Source organism: Canariomyces notabilis, assembly GCF_033297395.1.
Source record: "Canariomyces notabilis strain CBS 508.74 unplaced genomic scaffold N656scaffold_11, whole genome shotgun sequence".
Taxonomy (NCBI): domain Eukaryota; kingdom Fungi; phylum Ascomycota; class Sordariomycetes; order Sordariales; family Chaetomiaceae; genus Canariomyces; species Canariomyces notabilis.
Window position 1 is genome coordinate 125,334 of NW_027041833.1, and position 16,018 is coordinate 141,351.

General features: G+C 54.7%; 6 protein-coding genes across 6 annotated transcripts; 4 read left to right on the forward strand and 2 right to left on the reverse strand.

The window, feature by feature from the left end:
* Positions 1–337: 337 nt before the first annotated feature.
* Positions 338–659, forward strand: N656DRAFT_679192 (uncharacterized protein; the record flags this gene model as incomplete). Its single annotated transcript, XM_064810530.1, has 3 exons — positions 338–402; positions 459–566; positions 629–659. Coding segments are annotated over 3 exons (204 nt in total), but the record flags the coding sequence as incomplete, so codon positions are not given.
* An 854-nt stretch (positions 660–1,513) lies between these two features.
* N656DRAFT_789561 (uncharacterized protein) lies at positions 1,514–5,013 on the forward strand (the record flags this gene model as incomplete). Its single annotated transcript, XM_064816800.1, has 9 exons — positions 1,514–1,657; positions 1,721–2,002; positions 2,066–2,152; positions 2,203–2,292; positions 2,348–2,688; positions 2,747–3,053; positions 3,108–3,954; positions 4,010–4,128; positions 4,192–5,013. The coding sequence occupies 9 exons, from the start codon at positions 1,514–1,516 to the stop codon at positions 5,011–5,013; spliced, it is 3,039 nt and encodes a 1,012-aa protein (XP_064669938.1).
* A 396-nt stretch (positions 5,014–5,409) lies between these two features.
* On the reverse strand, positions 5,410–6,485 carry N656DRAFT_845162 (uncharacterized protein; the record flags this gene model as incomplete). The annotated part of the gene is made up of 3 exons (XM_064819183.1): positions 6,053–6,485; positions 5,846–5,984; positions 5,410–5,768 (listed from the first exon to the last, which is right to left on the reverse strand). The coding sequence occupies exons 1-3, from the start codon at positions 6,188–6,190 to the stop codon at positions 5,410–5,412; spliced, it is 636 nt and encodes a 211-aa protein (XP_064669939.1). The 5' UTR covers positions 6,191–6,485.
* A 345-nt stretch (positions 6,486–6,830) lies between these two features.
* N656DRAFT_779231 (terpenoid cyclases/Protein prenyltransferase) lies at positions 6,831–8,977 on the forward strand. Its single transcript, XM_064815150.1, has 3 exons — positions 6,831–7,734; positions 7,791–7,836; positions 7,894–8,977. Exons 1-3 carry the CDS (start codon positions 7,045–7,047, stop codon positions 8,610–8,612), a joined length of 1,455 nt encoding a protein of 484 aa, XP_064669940.1. The 5' UTR covers positions 6,831–7,044; the 3' UTR covers positions 8,613–8,977.
* Positions 8,934–10,207, reverse strand: N656DRAFT_798175 (putative translation initiation factor; the record flags this gene model as incomplete). The annotated part of the gene is made up of 3 exons (XM_064817727.1): positions 8,934–9,886; positions 9,940–10,005; positions 10,066–10,207. 3 exons carry the CDS (start codon positions 10,205–10,207, stop codon positions 8,934–8,936), a joined length of 1,161 nt encoding a protein of 386 aa, XP_064669941.1.
* Positions 10,208–10,726: 519 nt separating this feature from the next.
* N656DRAFT_779233 (uncharacterized protein) lies at positions 10,727–15,836 on the forward strand. The gene is made up of 3 exons (XM_064815151.1): positions 10,727–10,810; positions 10,878–15,418; positions 15,583–15,836. The coding sequence occupies exons 1-3, from the start codon at positions 10,779–10,781 to the stop codon at positions 15,696–15,698; spliced, it is 4,689 nt and encodes a 1,562-aa protein (XP_064669942.1). The 5' UTR covers positions 10,727–10,778; the 3' UTR covers positions 15,699–15,836.
* Positions 15,837–16,018: the final 182 nt, after the last annotated feature.

Below are 16,018 nucleotides of genomic sequence, written 5' to 3' on the forward strand. Positions count from 1 at the left end.
CGTTGTCGCTCTTGCTGGCGATGTAGCGATTTGTATAGATTTTCGGCTTGGCGGCCGGAATGCCTATCTATTGGCCAGTTTCGTGTTTTGCCAAGAGATAGGCTCATTCCACAGCCAAAGGGATTGCATGGTGAGTGCGACCAGGGGTCAGATTCCACGTGGTCTGTGCGGAAAGCTTGGCCTCTTTCGGCAGTCAAGCGGCTCTCCCCGGCCCGGCCTGAACAATCCCGTCCCTGTCGGTGTTCGCTGGGCCGAGCAACGACGTGACACCTGAGATCCAACACCCACGCACGAGCACCATCCACCTATATATAAGAGGCGCCGATATATTGGGATCATGACGTCCATGACAGGTACTGATGCGGATCCCTGGAACCCAGAGACGAAAAACAAGTTCGAATCGTTAGTGCCCCCTCTGCTCTAGAGCTGCACCAGCTCAAACGCTGACGGCGCCACAGGAAGAGTAGGAGTGAGTTCCTCGACCCATGTCAAGAGGCCGCTTCCCGGAGCATTCGATGTCTGCATCGCAACGGGGGCGATCGGACCATGTGCGGGGATTATTTCCAGTGAGTGGCTGCCGATTCTGGGTTGGGACAATCATATGCTGATGACTGATGCGGTACTGTAGGGCTTACAGAGACTGCAAGAAAGCTTGGGTACGGACCGTATACTTCTTCTCCTTACGTCGGAGCTTAGCACTGACATTCTTTGTGATAGATAGAAAAGAGGAAGAAAGGCAGCAGAGGGGATAGCTCCTCGTAATGCCCCTAGCTTGCCAGATCACATCGCACAACTAAGAATCTACTATGGTCTCAACACCCGGAGGCGGATCCGGCATGGAACGGTGAAAAGGATGAGTACCCGATGTGGGTATTGTCCGCTTGTCCAATAGACGTGAAATGTGCTGAACTTGTACAATACCTTTGATATTTCCCTTTCCTTGGCTCATCGATGAGAATGGTGGGATGCGGGAAAGAGCGTTGGACCTGTGCCGTCTCCCTATGCGACGGGATTTTGTCTTGGTAAAGAGGTGGATACCTCCGGTGTTAAGTGGAGGTGGTTCAGCGCACGAGCCAGGCTCCAAGCTCAACAACCCCACCAAACGCGATGCTGTGAATTGCATGCGGCACCTGCCCGAACTTTGACAGCCACCTCGAAGGGGAGAGCTTTTGCGAGTTAACGGAAGTTGGTTGTCAAGAGCTCTTGTACCCGACCTGCGGTGTATGCTGACAGCACAAGTTACGAGGCGAAACATTGCTACTTACGGATAGTAGCCGAAGAGTGAAGACCTCCCGACAGCCTGATTCTGACCCTTGAAGAACGCGGACCCGAAGGAACGGACGGGACCGGGGTTGCCCGACCACGGTATCACGCCGATTGTGCCGACCATCCTTACTGATTTGTCGCTTCCTACCCCTACATTGAGCGACTTTGCTGGTTCTGTGGGTTTGCCTCAGAGCCGACGGAAAACAGCCCTCTTCCCTCATTCTAAGCAGGTCTGAGGCTTGCCGCCATGACTTCATACAGATATGGCCGTCCGGCGCTCAGGAGCAGTGTCGACGTGCAGCTGCAATCAGCCTTCAGCGAGGGAAACTGGAACGCTGTCGTCCGTCTCGCTGCTAAGCGGGCAGCAACCTTCAAGGACCCGTATTACGAGGTGTGTGCAACCGCCGTCAGCCCCTGGTTCGACCCAGACGCAGAAACTCATCTTCAACGCCAGGCGATCAAGATGTGCGCCGAATCCCAGCTTGACGGCACCGCTGAAAAATGCGGCGTCCTCGTGGCAATTGATGAGCTCATGCAGAACAAGAAAGTCCCAGATCTCGACATCATCGAGCTTTACGAGTGGGCTTGTCGAGACTTTCTGGGTTACGAGATTGAGTATGCCGAGACTCTGGGACCCCTGAGGGTCCGGTGGGCCAAGGCAAACGCTACCAGTCCCTTGGCCCTGCAATGCATGCAAGCTTGCCTCGAGAAGTGGGATCTCGTGAGCGCGCAACAGGTTCGCGATATACCATGTACCTTGGCGTGCCATCAGTGATCCCATCTGTTGACCCCTGACCAGATTGCAACGACGCTGGATAAGACACACGCCAACTCTACCGACCGGCGATATTTGTTTTGGAACATTACTCTCACGTTCCTTCTTTCAGTATGCCCGAGCGTCCGATCCATCTACATCTTGCAGCCTAACACGTACAGATCAGCCCCCAATGCACCGATGCCAGCCGCAAGGTGTACAGCCTTCTGGCTGTGAGGCAGCTTGAGCGAGCTGCGGATCTGACTGAGAATGTATGGAACGGCTGGTACTGGGCAGTCCATGAGACATTGCTGACAAGCCCCATAGTGGCCCGACTCGGAGCCCACTGACCGGGGGCTCCGAACAGAAGAAGAGATTTGCCTCTATTACCGGGTGCTACTGAGTCATGGGACCAAGGAAGAGTTCATCTCTCGACTGCAAAGCCCTAACCTTGGGGCAATACGTCAGCTAAAGAAAGGCCATAAGCTACTCTTCTGCGAAGGCCTCAAAGCGCTCGAGTCCTGGGGTGAATGGGACTGCATTTACAGCATTTGTCGTGAGGCTCTGACACGGGGTATTGAGGGAGAGACGACTCCCTTCTTCGTCTGCGACCTGCAGGTTTGGAAGAAGTTCGCAGTGGCCGCAAGCAAAGCAGCGGATCCGGACAAGTAACCCTATCTCTGCTCCCTTCCCAAACATCGGGATTGCTAACCAATTCTCTTATAGCGCCCTCATTGAGGTGCAGACTCTTCTGAAACAATACATTGAGATAAAAGACAAAGCCAGCGAGATGCACAGAAAGAACCTCAGCCTAGCCCTCCTTGAGACGACATTCCGGTTACCGGTGACGACACTAGACCCAGACCACAACTCAACAGGCCTGTCACCAAGGGTGGTCCAGCTTGGTCTCTATCTGGACCAGTATTTCGAGAGATTAGCTGCCTTTGATGACATCAAATACTACATTACAGAACTTAGTTTCGAGGAAATCAAGACCTTCATGCAGGCCGTCATGCCACGGATAGTCGACGAGGCATGCCCATCTCTCCCTCAAATACCACGAAAGAAACTAACCAGACTTCTCTAGAACTCCGACAAATCCCGGAAAATTGTACTCAAGGTCTTGGAGTGCAAGCTGCGATATCTCCTCACAACATGCCCGCAGACCCTCTCACCTCAGCCCTCTGTTGCTAATGGTGAAGTCCAAGACGGGCCATTTCAGTGTCGGTTGTGCAACAAACCGGCTTCCCTCCCCTGCAGATGTTGCCTGAAAATGGTTATCTCCAGCGCGTCAGAGCTGTACCAGCAGATAGCCTGTGACAGCAAGCTTTCAGATGCGATCCCACGTTTGGACAAGGATCCTCGTCTCGATCTGGCGCTCGTCATTGGCATATCTCTCCTCAAACTGGCCGGCCTGAAGCCGCAGACTTCAGATACGGGCCCGTCAATATGGAAGGACATCGACCCTGGCTTGTTTCTTCAAGGGGTACTAGTCCTTGATGTCCAGCTGAAAGTGTCACCTCGCGATAACGAGCTCCGGCTACTACTAGTACAGTTGTACTTATTACTCGGCTGTGCCTCGTACGCCTACCAACTCTGGATCCCCCTGGATGTCAAACGGACAATTCAAGATGCGCTCAGCCCCATCTTTTTTGACAGGATATCCAACATTTCGCCAGGATTGTTTCAAGGCACACGCTCATTCATGGAGCCGTTACGGGCCTACTACAACAACACCTTACGCGATGCTTGCCCCTTGCGCATCTGGGATGCTTTCTCTTCTGGAAGCTACACGAGCATTCTGGACATGGTGGAATACGACAGCGACCTGCGCAGGAGTTGCACTATGATGATGGCGCTTGTAGAGGAGAGGCGTGCGATACGGTGCTTTGGTGGGAGAATTGAGTGTGAGATCGAGGCACATCCGCTCACTGGTGAGGTCTTTGTCTATCTCTATTTTGTATTGTGTACATTCTGACAAAATGCTAGCAAACATCACTGAAAGCACGATTTTGGTCAACAAGACCGACTATGGGTCGTTCCCCAATTTCGAGAGTATAAATGGCCCGCCTCTTCATGAGTTTCTCCGCCTCGGGCCCGGGCTTTCAGTAAGGAACTTGTCTTTGTTGATGGGCGTCTACGCGAATTTTGTTCACTGATCCCTGTTACAGAACGAACGCTCCCACTTAGCTTTCCTCTCGGAGCAGTACCTAGACCTGCTTGCCTATAAACCGCCCAAAGAGTACAAGCCCTCGAAAGCGAATGAAGCTGCCCTCCGGGACCGCGAGTATACTATAGAGGTTCTCTCCAGGCTAAGTGAATCTTTGGCCGACTTGCTCCACAAACCCGAAACGCCTTCACGCCTGAACAGCGGGGAGACAAGCTATTATACTATCGTTTCTCTGCTCTCGGCGGCCCTTCTCACTGCCATCTCCACTTCGCGCAACGACCCGCCACCAAGAGAGTCTCTCTCTCTTGTTACCTCGTCCATCAAAACCGCCTTTGCCACGCTACGTGGTACCCTACCCCTTTCCAACCCAGTCGAGAACCCACGCATGCCGCAGGCGTGCTATGCTTTCGCAGATATCCAGACGCTCTCATGGGTGCGGGACGCGGCGCTGGCAATCAGGCACAGTGCGGGGTTTGTCCTGGCGATCCACGATAAGGAGCTGGCGCGCGACCGGAGCGGGCGGTCTGGCCTGCACAGGGACGTGCTTGCCGAAATGAGGGCGTTGTATGAGATTTCCGGCAAGGCGTTAGGGGAGGTGAAGAGCACCGTGCAGAGACTGAAAGAGGCGCTGGCTGAGGGCGGCTGGTTGGATCGGCTGTTGGATCTGGTATTTGGTGGCGAAGATCAGGAAGAGGAAGATGAGGTTAGGAAGGCAGTAGGAGAGATGGTCGGGGGGCGTGCTGGCGCAGAAGAGTGGGCTGGAAAGGTCATTGAGAGTTGGAGGGAAGGGATGAAAGGATGGGGAATGGTGAGGATGGAATGAGGTTGAGGGCTAGTCTGTCAGGGTCAGAATATGGTGATAGTAGTAGACGTTAGATTTGTTCCCTGAGAAATAGGAAAGAAAGAGCTGGAAACCTGCCAGCGCTCCTCCCAAATCGTCCATGTTCGTTCTGGCAAACGGCCCCGCAATGCTAAGTAAACTCGAGAGGTATCATGCGTGCATTCATACAAATTGTCCGACGTCCCAACGCTCTATCAATAACCCCACATGCAGCCCTTCCATCCCTCCGTTTGGAAAAAAGAGAAGAGTAAAAAGAAGACAGCTATGAAATTCCGTCATAATTCTACTGTTACCACCCAGCAAGCGTGGGAAAGCCCATTTCTCCTTCCCTCCCCACCCTACCAAGGTTATAGTAACCGGTTCGCTCAATATCAGCGGTCAGTGGTGGTTGTGAATCCCGCTTGACGACCGCCTCCTTGCTTTTTTCGCTAGCAGCTCCCGCCTCTCCTCCTGCAGCGTGACCCAGGCCCAGAACCAGCTGATGGTCTCGACAAACATGAAGGTGAAAAAGAGCCTGTTCTTGAGCGCATCCCCGCCGAGGCCGGAGGGAGTGTAGCTCGGGTTGTGCAGCGCGTGGTGTACCGAAGGGTGGGTAAACCGTGAGGACGCGGATGAGCCGCTGGCCGGACTGGTACCTGACGAGGATAAGGGGAGTTCGGTGTAGAAGAATGGCGAGGAGGCGCTGAAAAAGAAGGAGTAGAACGTTAGGAGGAAGGAGAGGGTCAACCGGAGGGGGGCTATAGTCGGGTATGAGGTTAGTATGAATACGATATGGGAAACAGAAAGTTGGAAGGGGGTACCGGAGTGCGCGTACCTTGTGTGCCCCAGTGGTGGACCAGGCTGATCTCGTCGGGCAAAGACAGGGTTACGAGGTCGCTGATTCCCATGATGCCGAGGATAACGGCCAGAAAGGCAAGAGCCGGTGATTGCGTTTCAAATGAGCGGGAGTGAGGCTGAGAGGGTGACGGCGTCAGCGACATACCCTACCGAGAATAAAGGGGACAGAAGGGATCCAACTTACCAGGCCCATGGATTCACCCAGGAGATATACCACCGGTTGATCGGCCACAGTGACCGGGTTGGTGAGGAAGAAGAAGCCCAGCGTGATGTGAAAGAGAGACAGCGAGGTAATGATCGTCTTGGCTGAGATGAGAGCCATGGTTGCCCCTCCTCAAGTTATGAAGACGGTCGTGTTGACAAGTGCAGGAAGCTAGAGGCGATCATCGGATGCGCATCGGATGTTGCTGCACGCAAACGACACGAACTAGTCCGCAGAACGTGGATCCTGCTATCGGATGGCTTGCCGAAGCGCTAGGGACAGCCCCCTGGTAGTCCGGTCAAAGTAGTTGTGATCGTTCGTATCTTAACCTCTGATCGTTCGTGCAGAGAGGCGGGGAGATGTATTGTATTCGGAGCGCACACTTTCAGGCATCCCAGATTGGTGCACCGAGCCCGAGTAACGTTCCCTGCGTCGACTGTTGGTGTGACCTTGCGTAAGGGAAGACGTGTGTTGTCGTCGCTGCATCATTCATGTCGTGTGTCAATCTGGAATTCGTCCAAGACGCCGGAATTGTTCACATGCCTGATGCTTTATCGGCCGTGTCTTGGCAACACTTAAATTTGGTTATGCTAACGTCTGATAGGTTACCTTCCCTCCGCTGGGCAACCGCACCAGCCACGTTCATGGACAATGTCAAGGAAATGTGGCTGGAGCTTGACCCCTGTCCATGATGTTACCCAAGCTCTCCCTTCCGTTTTGGGCAGCAACCACTCGAGCTGTGATGGTGGGGTGCCGCCTGCTCTCTCGTAACCCCACTGCAGGCCTCATATCACAGTGTAAGTCTTCTTTCATCGTTACCTCTTATAAGTTTCAAACGCGGATCGAGGCAACATTGCTGGATTTTTGACGGATGGATCTGAGGGCCTGGAAGCTGTCCATGCCGCAGGAAGGGAATTTTCTTCCGTTCACAGATCACACGCTATCCACACCCTCATCAAGCATCCGTTGCCATTATGGGTGACGAAGCCCCCGAGCCGATGCTCGATACTGGGCGTCATCTCAAATACTGGAAAATGTGTCTGGATCGACCTCTCCCTCACCACTACCTCTCTAACGAGGGAATTCGCATGACCCTCGCCTACTTTATCATCAACTCCATCTGCATCCTCACCCCTCGGACGCCGGACGGAAAGCTAGCTTCACAAACGAAGCCACTGATCCCCCCTGAAGATCGCAGGAAGCTCAGAGAATGGATACTCTCGCACCAACAACCTGGCGGCGGCTTCGCTGCAACCTCATCCCTCGTTTTTCCACTTCAAGGCCACGAGTTCTGGGCCTCCGAGACCGGCACGCAGACCACGGAGGGCCCCGGCGTAGGAAACTTGCCGGCAACGCTATTCGCTCTGCAACTCCTTGCGCTTCTGGATGAAGAAGGGCATGAGGCAGGGGCATTTAACGGGGTGGACAGAGTGCAGACGCTGCGATGGCTGAGAAGGCTGCAGCGTGACGACGGGAGTTTTGGCGAGGTGCTGACGCAGCTACCTGGGCATGGCTGGTTCATCGGCGGCGGATACGACATGCGATACTGCTACATTGCCGCGGCGATACGCTGGATGTTGCGAGGAGATGTGAAACAGGGTGAGCCGGGCTGGGTTGAAGATTTTGATACCCAAGGACTGGCGAACTATATACTCAGGAGTCAGGTATCTATTGCATATGCTCATTCCCATGGATGACGCTGATTTTTACTCGTACACAGACTTACGATGGGGGGTTCGCTGGGAGCTCGCAGGAAGAACCTCACGGTTTGTAGCACCAGCTGCCCTACCCTTGGGCTAGACCTCTCCACTAACCTTGACCAGCTGGCTACGCCTACTGTGCAATTGGAGCCCTCTCCCTCCTCGATCGGCCTTTGGAAAACAGTACTGCCTGGCACCCAAGCGAAATGCTTCACTCCGGTATCCGCAATATGCCGGGTCTCATACACTGGCTCACATCCCGCCAATTTGCCTACCTGGACCCTAACTCATATCCCATCGTGACGGACAACCAAGGCGACGACGGCGCTGATGAAGCGGTCAACTTCCTTCTTCCCAAACGGCTAGCGGACCTTTCCATCTCCGAGAACCTCCGGCACGTGGCCTGCAATGGCCGCTGCAACAAGGTGGCCGATACGTGCTACTCATGGTGGGTCGCTGCCGCGCTCGCCAACTTGGGCAGGACGGACCTCATCGACTGGAAGTCGGCGCGGCGGTTCCTCCTCGACAAGATGGCTCACCATGTTGTCGGTGGCTTCAGCAAGCACCCCGGCGGTCCGCCTGACGTATACCATGGCTGCTTTGGGCTTGCGGCGTTGGCTATCATGGGCGAGCCGGGCCTGAACCAGGTAGATAGCGCGCTGGCGGTCCCGGTTTATACAGTGAGAGTGATTGAGAAGGCCAGGGCTGCGTTGGTTAGGCGGGCAATGGAGGAGGGGAAAGCGAGTCTGCTGACTAGAGAGGCCATCCAGATGGGGTTGGCCATGAGAGGAGGGGGGACGCCGGCTTGGTTGGTTGCTGTCGGCGGTTACTTCGGCTCATGAAAAGATATTCCTCGTACTGCTCTAGGCCATCTATTATCTATGATGTGGTATCTCCGGTGTAGAGGATAGGTAGATATGGTCCCAGATACCCCATCAGGGACCAAGATGATGCGGCCTGCACGAGGGGAACCGTGCTTTGGCAAGCCTGAAAGTTCTTGTTCCTCGAGTCAGCTCCCATTCCAGAAACTCCAGGAACAATACCGGTTCTTTTTTGAGACAATAGGTCTTGTAAACTTGTCGGTCGCATCAACCTTACCGCTATGGAGAGTTAAGATGCATCAAGTACTCTTCCAAAACCTGACCTCATCCCGAGAACATCACCTAGTTGCTTTGCAATACGCTGCTCAAGTCGAACTTTCCATCCGCACCCTTCACCACTGTCCCCTTTTCCGTCACGATAGCGTCAATCAGTGCATGCGGCGTGACATCGAAGGCCGGGTTCCAGACGCTGATTCTCTGATCGGCAATCGCCACCCGCGCCGTCCTGCTGGTATCAATGCTGCCATCCGGGTTCACCACGGCCCCGCTGATCTGGGTCAGTTCCTCGGGCTTCCGCTCCTCAATCTTGATGTCGGCGCCCGTCTCGGTCTCAAGGTCGATGCTCGTCGTCGGCGCCGCGACGACAAACTTGACGCCGTGATGCCGCGCGAGAACGGCGAGCGCGTAGGTGCCAATTTTGTTGGCCGTGTCCCCGTTGCGTACGACGCGGTCGGCGCCCACGATGACGGCGCCAATATTCATGGGCTCCTTGTGGAGGGAGAGCAATGCGCCCGCCATGCTGTCCGTAATCAGGGTGGCGGGGATGCCTTCGAAGATCAATTCGAACGACGTTAGACGGCTGCCCTGGTTATAGGGTCGCGTTTCGGTGCAGTATGCGTGCTTGAGCAGCCCCCTCGCGTGTAGAGTTCGGATGATTCCAAGGGCAGTGCCGTGACCGGATGTGGCTAGCGAGCCCGTGTTGCAGTGCGTAAGGACGGAGATTGTGCGGCTGGACGATAGCATATACTGGTGCTGGAGCCACGAGGTACCGTAGGAGCCAATTGATGTGTTGTTCTCGAGGTCTTTTGCCAGTATCTTCTCGGCTGTCTCGATGTACGAGTTCAGGATGGCCTCCTTGGCCTCAGGGTGTGCCAAGCCCTCACGTTTGGCAGCCCTGGCTGCCTGTTTGAGAAGGGAGATAGCATTCGAGAGGTCGACGGCGGTTGGCCGGCTTTCCTTGAGATAGTCAAGCCGCGATTCGATTTGCGCAATGGTCTCTTCTGGTGTTGTCGCAGCTACACGGATGTCAAAGTCGCGCTTAATGGGGCTTGAAGGGGTTGTCACTCACTGCAGCCCCCATTGTGCAGTTCGACGGCGTATGCGAGGGCGGCCACGATGGCGATGGCTGGCGCGCCTGAGCAACGGTTAGCCAGGGGCACACCCAAAGATGTAAGTTCGATAGAGTCGGACTAACCCCTAACCCTCATCGACCGGATGCAGTCGAACGCCTCTTCCGCGGTCGAAACCTCGTCATAGTGGTGTTCGTGGGGCAGCCTGAGCTGGTCCAAGACTAGCAGTTTGCCCCGCTTGTACTTGATCGCCTGTAGAGTAGCCATGGCAGTTCGTTGCTGTGCCAGCCGACTGCTATGGGACAAGAAGGAGCTAATACTAAGGAAGTCAATGTGACATTAATATCCGTCTGATCGCGAAGTTTTAGAACGTTTTTGAAGTCGGATGAGGGTTCGAGAATGCTGAGATGGTTTGCCCCTCCGGTGTAGTTAAGCACTTCAGGTCGAATTACCGAAGTGGGGTGCACCACAATACAACATGTATGTAGTACAGTAACTTACAGTAAGTTACAGCCGTCTGCGTAACATAAGGGTCCAGAGATTGAACGGAAATCGTGCCCCACTGGCTGCAGCCCGCCGATCAAGAGCACGCTATTCCTGAAACGCGCTGGTGTGAGGGAACTGCCACCCCTGTCGCTCTCTCTGCCGCCCGACCTGCAAAGGCGGTGTGGGGGTTGATGTCAAACCCCAGACACCATCGGTAAGGTACCCCAGTTGTTTCCAACCCATACGTACTTTGAACCCGGAACATCAACGAGCGAGCAAGCCGCCTGCTCGTGTTGGTGATTGCGGCTTGGGAAATGGTGGTACCCTAGACATCGTCCTTCCTCAGTTCAATATGGAACAACCTTTCTCGTCTTCAAAAGTTACAGGTTAGAACCAGGTTAAACCTCGAAGTAACTCTGTTTTGTTGACGTTGACAACCCCTCTCTCCTGCAGTCGAGTATCACGATCCTCACGATGTCTACAAGCTTCTTGCGCCCGGATTGATTCCCCGGCTGCCACTCCGCAACCTCAACTGGCAGTCTCATGCCGGGCCGCTTCGGTCCATCGATACGCTCCATGTCGAACTCGTTCCAGCGGGCGGCGATTACTCGACCATCTTTAGCCCGCTATCCTCTCCAAACCCCCCAAAGACACCGGCTGCGAACGATACCGCCACACCGTCCAAGAGTGACGATGGATTCCAGACAGCAGTGGTGGGTGGCCGGACGGCTTCCACAGAGCAGTCGGCCGATTCCACCGCCGCCACTCTTCGGCCCCCGGCAACAGCGTCTTCGAAGGAGCGTCGACATCAGATACCCGGACTGCGCCGGACGCCGTATCTCAAAGTCTTGGTAGTACGATGTGACGACAACGACACCTACAAGTCGACAACGAGGGCTGAAATACGCGAGTGGATCAAGACACACACCCTTCCGTCCCATGGCAAGCATGGCAGCAATGCTGAGAATCACGATGCTTTCGAGTGGCTCATCCTACACGTTGTGCTACCAAACTCGGCCGCTGCCACACAGCCCCGGATTGCCAGCAGCAAGGTGCAAGACTCGGGCTCTGACGCCACCAAGCTCTCGACGGCCACCCGGTGGCGCGGTGGCTCGAGCACTCTGTTAGAAAAGATGCGCAACGACTTCAACGGCTCTGCCAAGGGCGCCATCGACCGTGTCTGTCAGATCCGGATCGGAATCAACGATGTCCCATACAGCATGCTGCCCCGCGTTGTACCCGCGGTGCCCACGGGATACCAAGAGACCGAGCAGGAGAGCGAAAACGCGTGGGCAGATCTGATCGCCAAATTCAAGGAGCTCATCTTGTCAAGCTTCGACACCCGCGTCCGCCAGTACGAGGAAGACATCAAGGAGAGAGACGGGCAAAGGAGCCTCCCCGGCTGGAACTTTTGCACCTTCTTCATTCTCAAGGAAGGACTAGCTCGTGGCTTCGAGAGTGTTGGTCTGGTTGAAGACGCTTTGGTTGGCTATGACGAGCTCAGCGTCGGCTTGGACATGATCATCCAGGAGCAGGCGATCGCGGGGTCTGCCGAAACTCACGGCGGCGCGTTGCTCAGCTACACCCCAGAGCTGAGGGAGCTTGCACAAAAGGCAGTGGCCGAGATCAGCAGTGGCCATCTAGAGTTTGACGAGGAGGAGGCTGTCGATCTTCAGTCTGGAGAAAAGAAAAGTCGAGACCAGTTCGACGGCATTCCCATCAGCGCGTCAAAGAAGCCATACCGTGATCTCATCCTAGCCAATAACGTATCTCTCTTCGACTTTAGGTGTTACATCTTTGCCCGCCAGATCGCGCTCCTGCTCCGGTTGGGCAACGCTTGGTCAACTCGGGAAGAGCCCTTGGCTAAGCTCAAAGAGCAGCAAGAGTTGGTCCCAAGAGGAGTAGCCCCCAGAACTCCGCTTCCAAAAATAACCGATGAGCCCGAAAACTTGTCACAACTAGCAGAGATCTGCAAGAGGACTTTGGAGTTTGTTCCTGCGATTTCAACGGTGATGCGCAGAGATATCATAGCTGCCCTGGCATCTGCAAGGATGGTTGAAGGGGGCGGAGACGACAACGAGGTGAATCTGACTCCACTACATTCTGAGGTTGTCGACAATATGGTTTCCTCTTTCGCCTTCTCGGTTGCCCAACAGATCCTTGCTCAGACTTCTACTAAAGCGCTCCCGATCCCGCCCTCTACTCTTGGCTCATCTTCCGATGCTCAAGAACAAAAGACATCAATACCTGAGCCGAAAACGATGATGCATCCGGCAAGGAACTCGTCACTACATGGACAAGCTGCTCAACGTCCACCACCAAGTCCCCTTGACTTTCCAGGCCCCGGCAGCTCAGCAGAGGGTAACATGGTGCTTCCACCTTATGTCAAGCCCGGTCTCGAAGAGCTGGCCGCAAGGAGGGCTGAGCTATGTGCCCTGTCTAGAAACATACTCGAGGAATGTGGGAAGAAGCGAGGTTGGACAGATGGATGGGCCTCTGTACCTGTTGTTGGGGAAACTGGGATTTCGCAGATGGAGGATATCAATTTGGAGGCTGAAGGCTCCGAGACAAAGACCACGCCAGACTCTACAGACAGGTTGCAAGCATCGATTGCTGGCGTCACGAATACCCTCCTCCGAACAGGCCTCGACAACAAGGACGATTTTTACCGGCTTTACGAGACACTTATCGACAAGGCACTTCGCCACTACACGGTTGCCAACCATACACACTCGGTCCAATCTAGCCTGGCTGATCTTGCCGTGCTAAAATTCCATCTCGGCGAATTCAGCGAGGCGGCCACTTACTTTTACAGAGTTATTCCGTTGTTCGGCGAGAGCGGATGGAGCCTCCTTGAGCTCTCCATGCTCGTCTTGTATGCCCGGTGTCTGAAGGAACTGAATAGATTAGACGATTACGTCAACCAGGCGCTTCGCCAACTCTTATCCAAAGCTGCTGCCGCCGAGAGGGATAGGCTGCAGCAGAAGTCCCGGTTCCGGATCGGCCTCACCTCGACCGTACAATACCCAGAGTCTTCGGCGATATCCGGGTTTTTAGAGAGTTTGTTGGAAACGTCAACATCGCTTGCAAGAGATGTCAGGATCCCCTTGGCGAACTTTTTCTGCGACATGGGGCTCGACGGACCACCATTTTATGACGATGGTCAAGACAGCTTCTCGCTGTTTCTCGATCTCCGCAGTTTGTTGGTGGATGAATTCGAGGCGACCTCAGTCAGCGTAAGGATCGCAGCTTCAACGCCCGGAGGACACAAGGAGATCTGGCTTCAGACCAAGGGCCCGGTGAATATCAGGCCTGGCCTGAATAAGGTGCGGGTTCGAAGTACCGTCATGATGTCGGGGACCTTCGAGGTAGACCAGGTCCAGCTGCGCAGCAAGAAGGTGCTGCTGTACTACGAGCGCGACATCAATCAAACCCAAGACAAGTTGTCGGGCCTTTTCAAGAATGCGCGTGTCGCCCTCTATCAGCGCACGAGCTGCCTGGATGTTCAGCTCATGGGCACTCAAGATCTTCAGCTCGACAAGAAGAAATCCCTCGATCTCGAGCTCTCAACAGGGTGGAACACAATCAAGACGTGCGAGGTCAAAATCAAGTCCGCCACTGGCGGTTTGAGGCTCGTCATGAGCGAGGCTGAGGTCATTGGCTCGCCGCAGCCCACAAAGTCAGAAGGTGGTACCTTTACTTTCGGCGCCATGGGGGCAAATAGCTCCATCCGGTTCAGGTTCCCATTCACTGTCGAGCAAGACTTGCTCGATGTATCTGTCAGGGCGGAAGTGGCATACTCGACCGACCAGGGAACCTTTACATTCTTCAAGACGTCGTCTGTTCCAATCTCGCTGGCCCTGGAAGTCAATGTCCAAGACATTTTCAAGCACGATGCTCTCTTTTCACGGTTTGCCGTGTCAACGGCCACGGACAGTCCGTTGAGACTGTTGAAGAGCGAACTCCTTAGCTCTGACGTCTTTGAATCGCACTTTGGCCAGCCCCCGAACCACCCGGTGCTCGTGTTCCCCAAACAACCAGCGAGTTTGCTCTATAAAATCACTAGGAAACCAGGATCAAAGCTTGGTCCCAAGGCGAAAAAAACGCTGTACCTCAAACTTTACTACAGCGTTGTTCAAGAGGAGATCGCGGCGCTGTTCAAGCAAACTCTTGTAGAAGAGCTCCAGGAGACACCCCTCAAGGAATTGTCGAAGCTGGTGGTATCCAAAGTCCTCGGCTGGGTTCGAACTGGCTTATCGGCTTATGACCTCGAGAAGGCCAGCTTGCTGGGCGAGTTGCCAACCGAGTTTCTGGCCAGCGTTAACTGGGAAAAACAGTTTGCCGGGCTCGGGCTTGCCTCGGCCTCTGCCGACAACACGGTTGCTTCCCGGAAGAGTGTAACAGATTTTATCCGCGGCTGGCTGCGAAGGCATTCGACATTGTTACTCCCGGACCCTGGCCCAACGGCAGCAATTAACTGCAACACGATCATTATACCGGTCGATATACCCTCCGTCTCGGTCGTCCACACAGCAGATATTCGCCTTGACAAACCCCTGCACACGATCACGGGCAATGCGGACATGGGTTGCCCGACGGTGTGTGTTAACCAGCTCCTGCCAGCAACGCTTCACCTCAAATGGACGCGCATATGGGATACGGCAAATTCGGCAGACGAAGGAGGGCAGCCAGACTTGGAGTTTGGCTACGAAATCACGTCGCCGGGGGATACCTGGCTTTTAGGGGGCAGAAGGAAAGGGCACTTTGTGATTCCGGCCCCCGCTGCAGACGTGGACGGGCGCGTCGTGAGTGAGAGTTCTACGCCGGATACTGAGGCAGATATCCCGATCGTGTTGATACCCCTAAGGGAAGGATACCTGCCTTATCCGAACGTGGAGATTAGAAGGATTGGATCAGAGGATGATGGGGATGGGCCTGCGGGGCATTGTGAGACGGATTATCGGAATATTGGAGAGACGATGCTTGTTGTGGCTGAGAGGGGGAAGGTCACGGTTAGTTTGGACGCGAGCGGTCCGGGCGGAGGGCCGTTGGTGTTGGAGTGCGAAAAGGGGGGGTTAGGGGGTGGGAGGGTGATTGCTTGAGGGGGAAAGTAAGGGAATTATTGTTCAGGTTGTCTGGGTTGCATGTCTACTTACATCAGGGGATGTTTTTAAGGCATGGTCCTATGATAAGAGTAGAATCGTACATTTTACAGGTATGTAGTGTAGATGATTCGAGAGCCAGGGATCTCCATGAAGGTGAAGGGACGTAACTCGAGAGAGATCTCATGTGGGGCAGGTCTTGACCACTCTTGTCCGCCCCCAAATTGCCCGACCGTGACGTCACTCCATTCTCGGGTCCAAGCAATTCTGAGTGCGAGCTGAGCTTCGCTACCAGTCGACCAACACATCAACAATCGCAGCTGATTGCGACTCGGGCCCCGGGTAATTCCCGCGACTCACAGCAACAGCGCAGGTCGGTCTGGTACATGTGTAGGAAGTAGTTCGAACATAGATCAGGGTTTTCTATCCCAGGCCTTCATTCTTGATTGCACGCTCTGCACTTGAGCGTATACTCCGGGGCATCCGAATC

Bases quoted from the DNA above. Each gene is read 5' to 3' on its own strand.
- N656DRAFT_779233 (XM_064815151.1), top strand. From the start codon at position 10,779: ATGGAACAACCTTTCTCGTCTTCAAAAGTTAC. The intron at 10,811-10,877 runs AGGTTAGAACCA...CCTCTCTCCTGC, and splicing joins TTCTCGTCTTCAAAAGTTAC to AGTCGAGTATCACGATCCTC. The intron at 15,419-15,582 runs CTGAGAGGGGGA...ATGTCTACTTAC, and splicing joins AGAGACGATGCTTGTTGTGG to ATCAGGGGATGTTTTTAAGG.
- N656DRAFT_779231 (XM_064815150.1), top strand. From the start codon at position 7,045: ATGGGTGACGAAGCCCCCGAGCCGATGCTCGATACTGGGCGTCATCTC. The intron at 7,735-7,790 runs GTATCTATTGCA...ACTCGTACACAG, and splicing joins ACTATATACTCAGGAGTCAG to ACTTACGATGGGGGGTTCGC. The intron at 7,837-7,893 runs GTTTGTAGCACC...AACCTTGACCAG, and splicing joins CTCGCAGGAAGAACCTCACG to CTGGCTACGCCTACTGTGCA.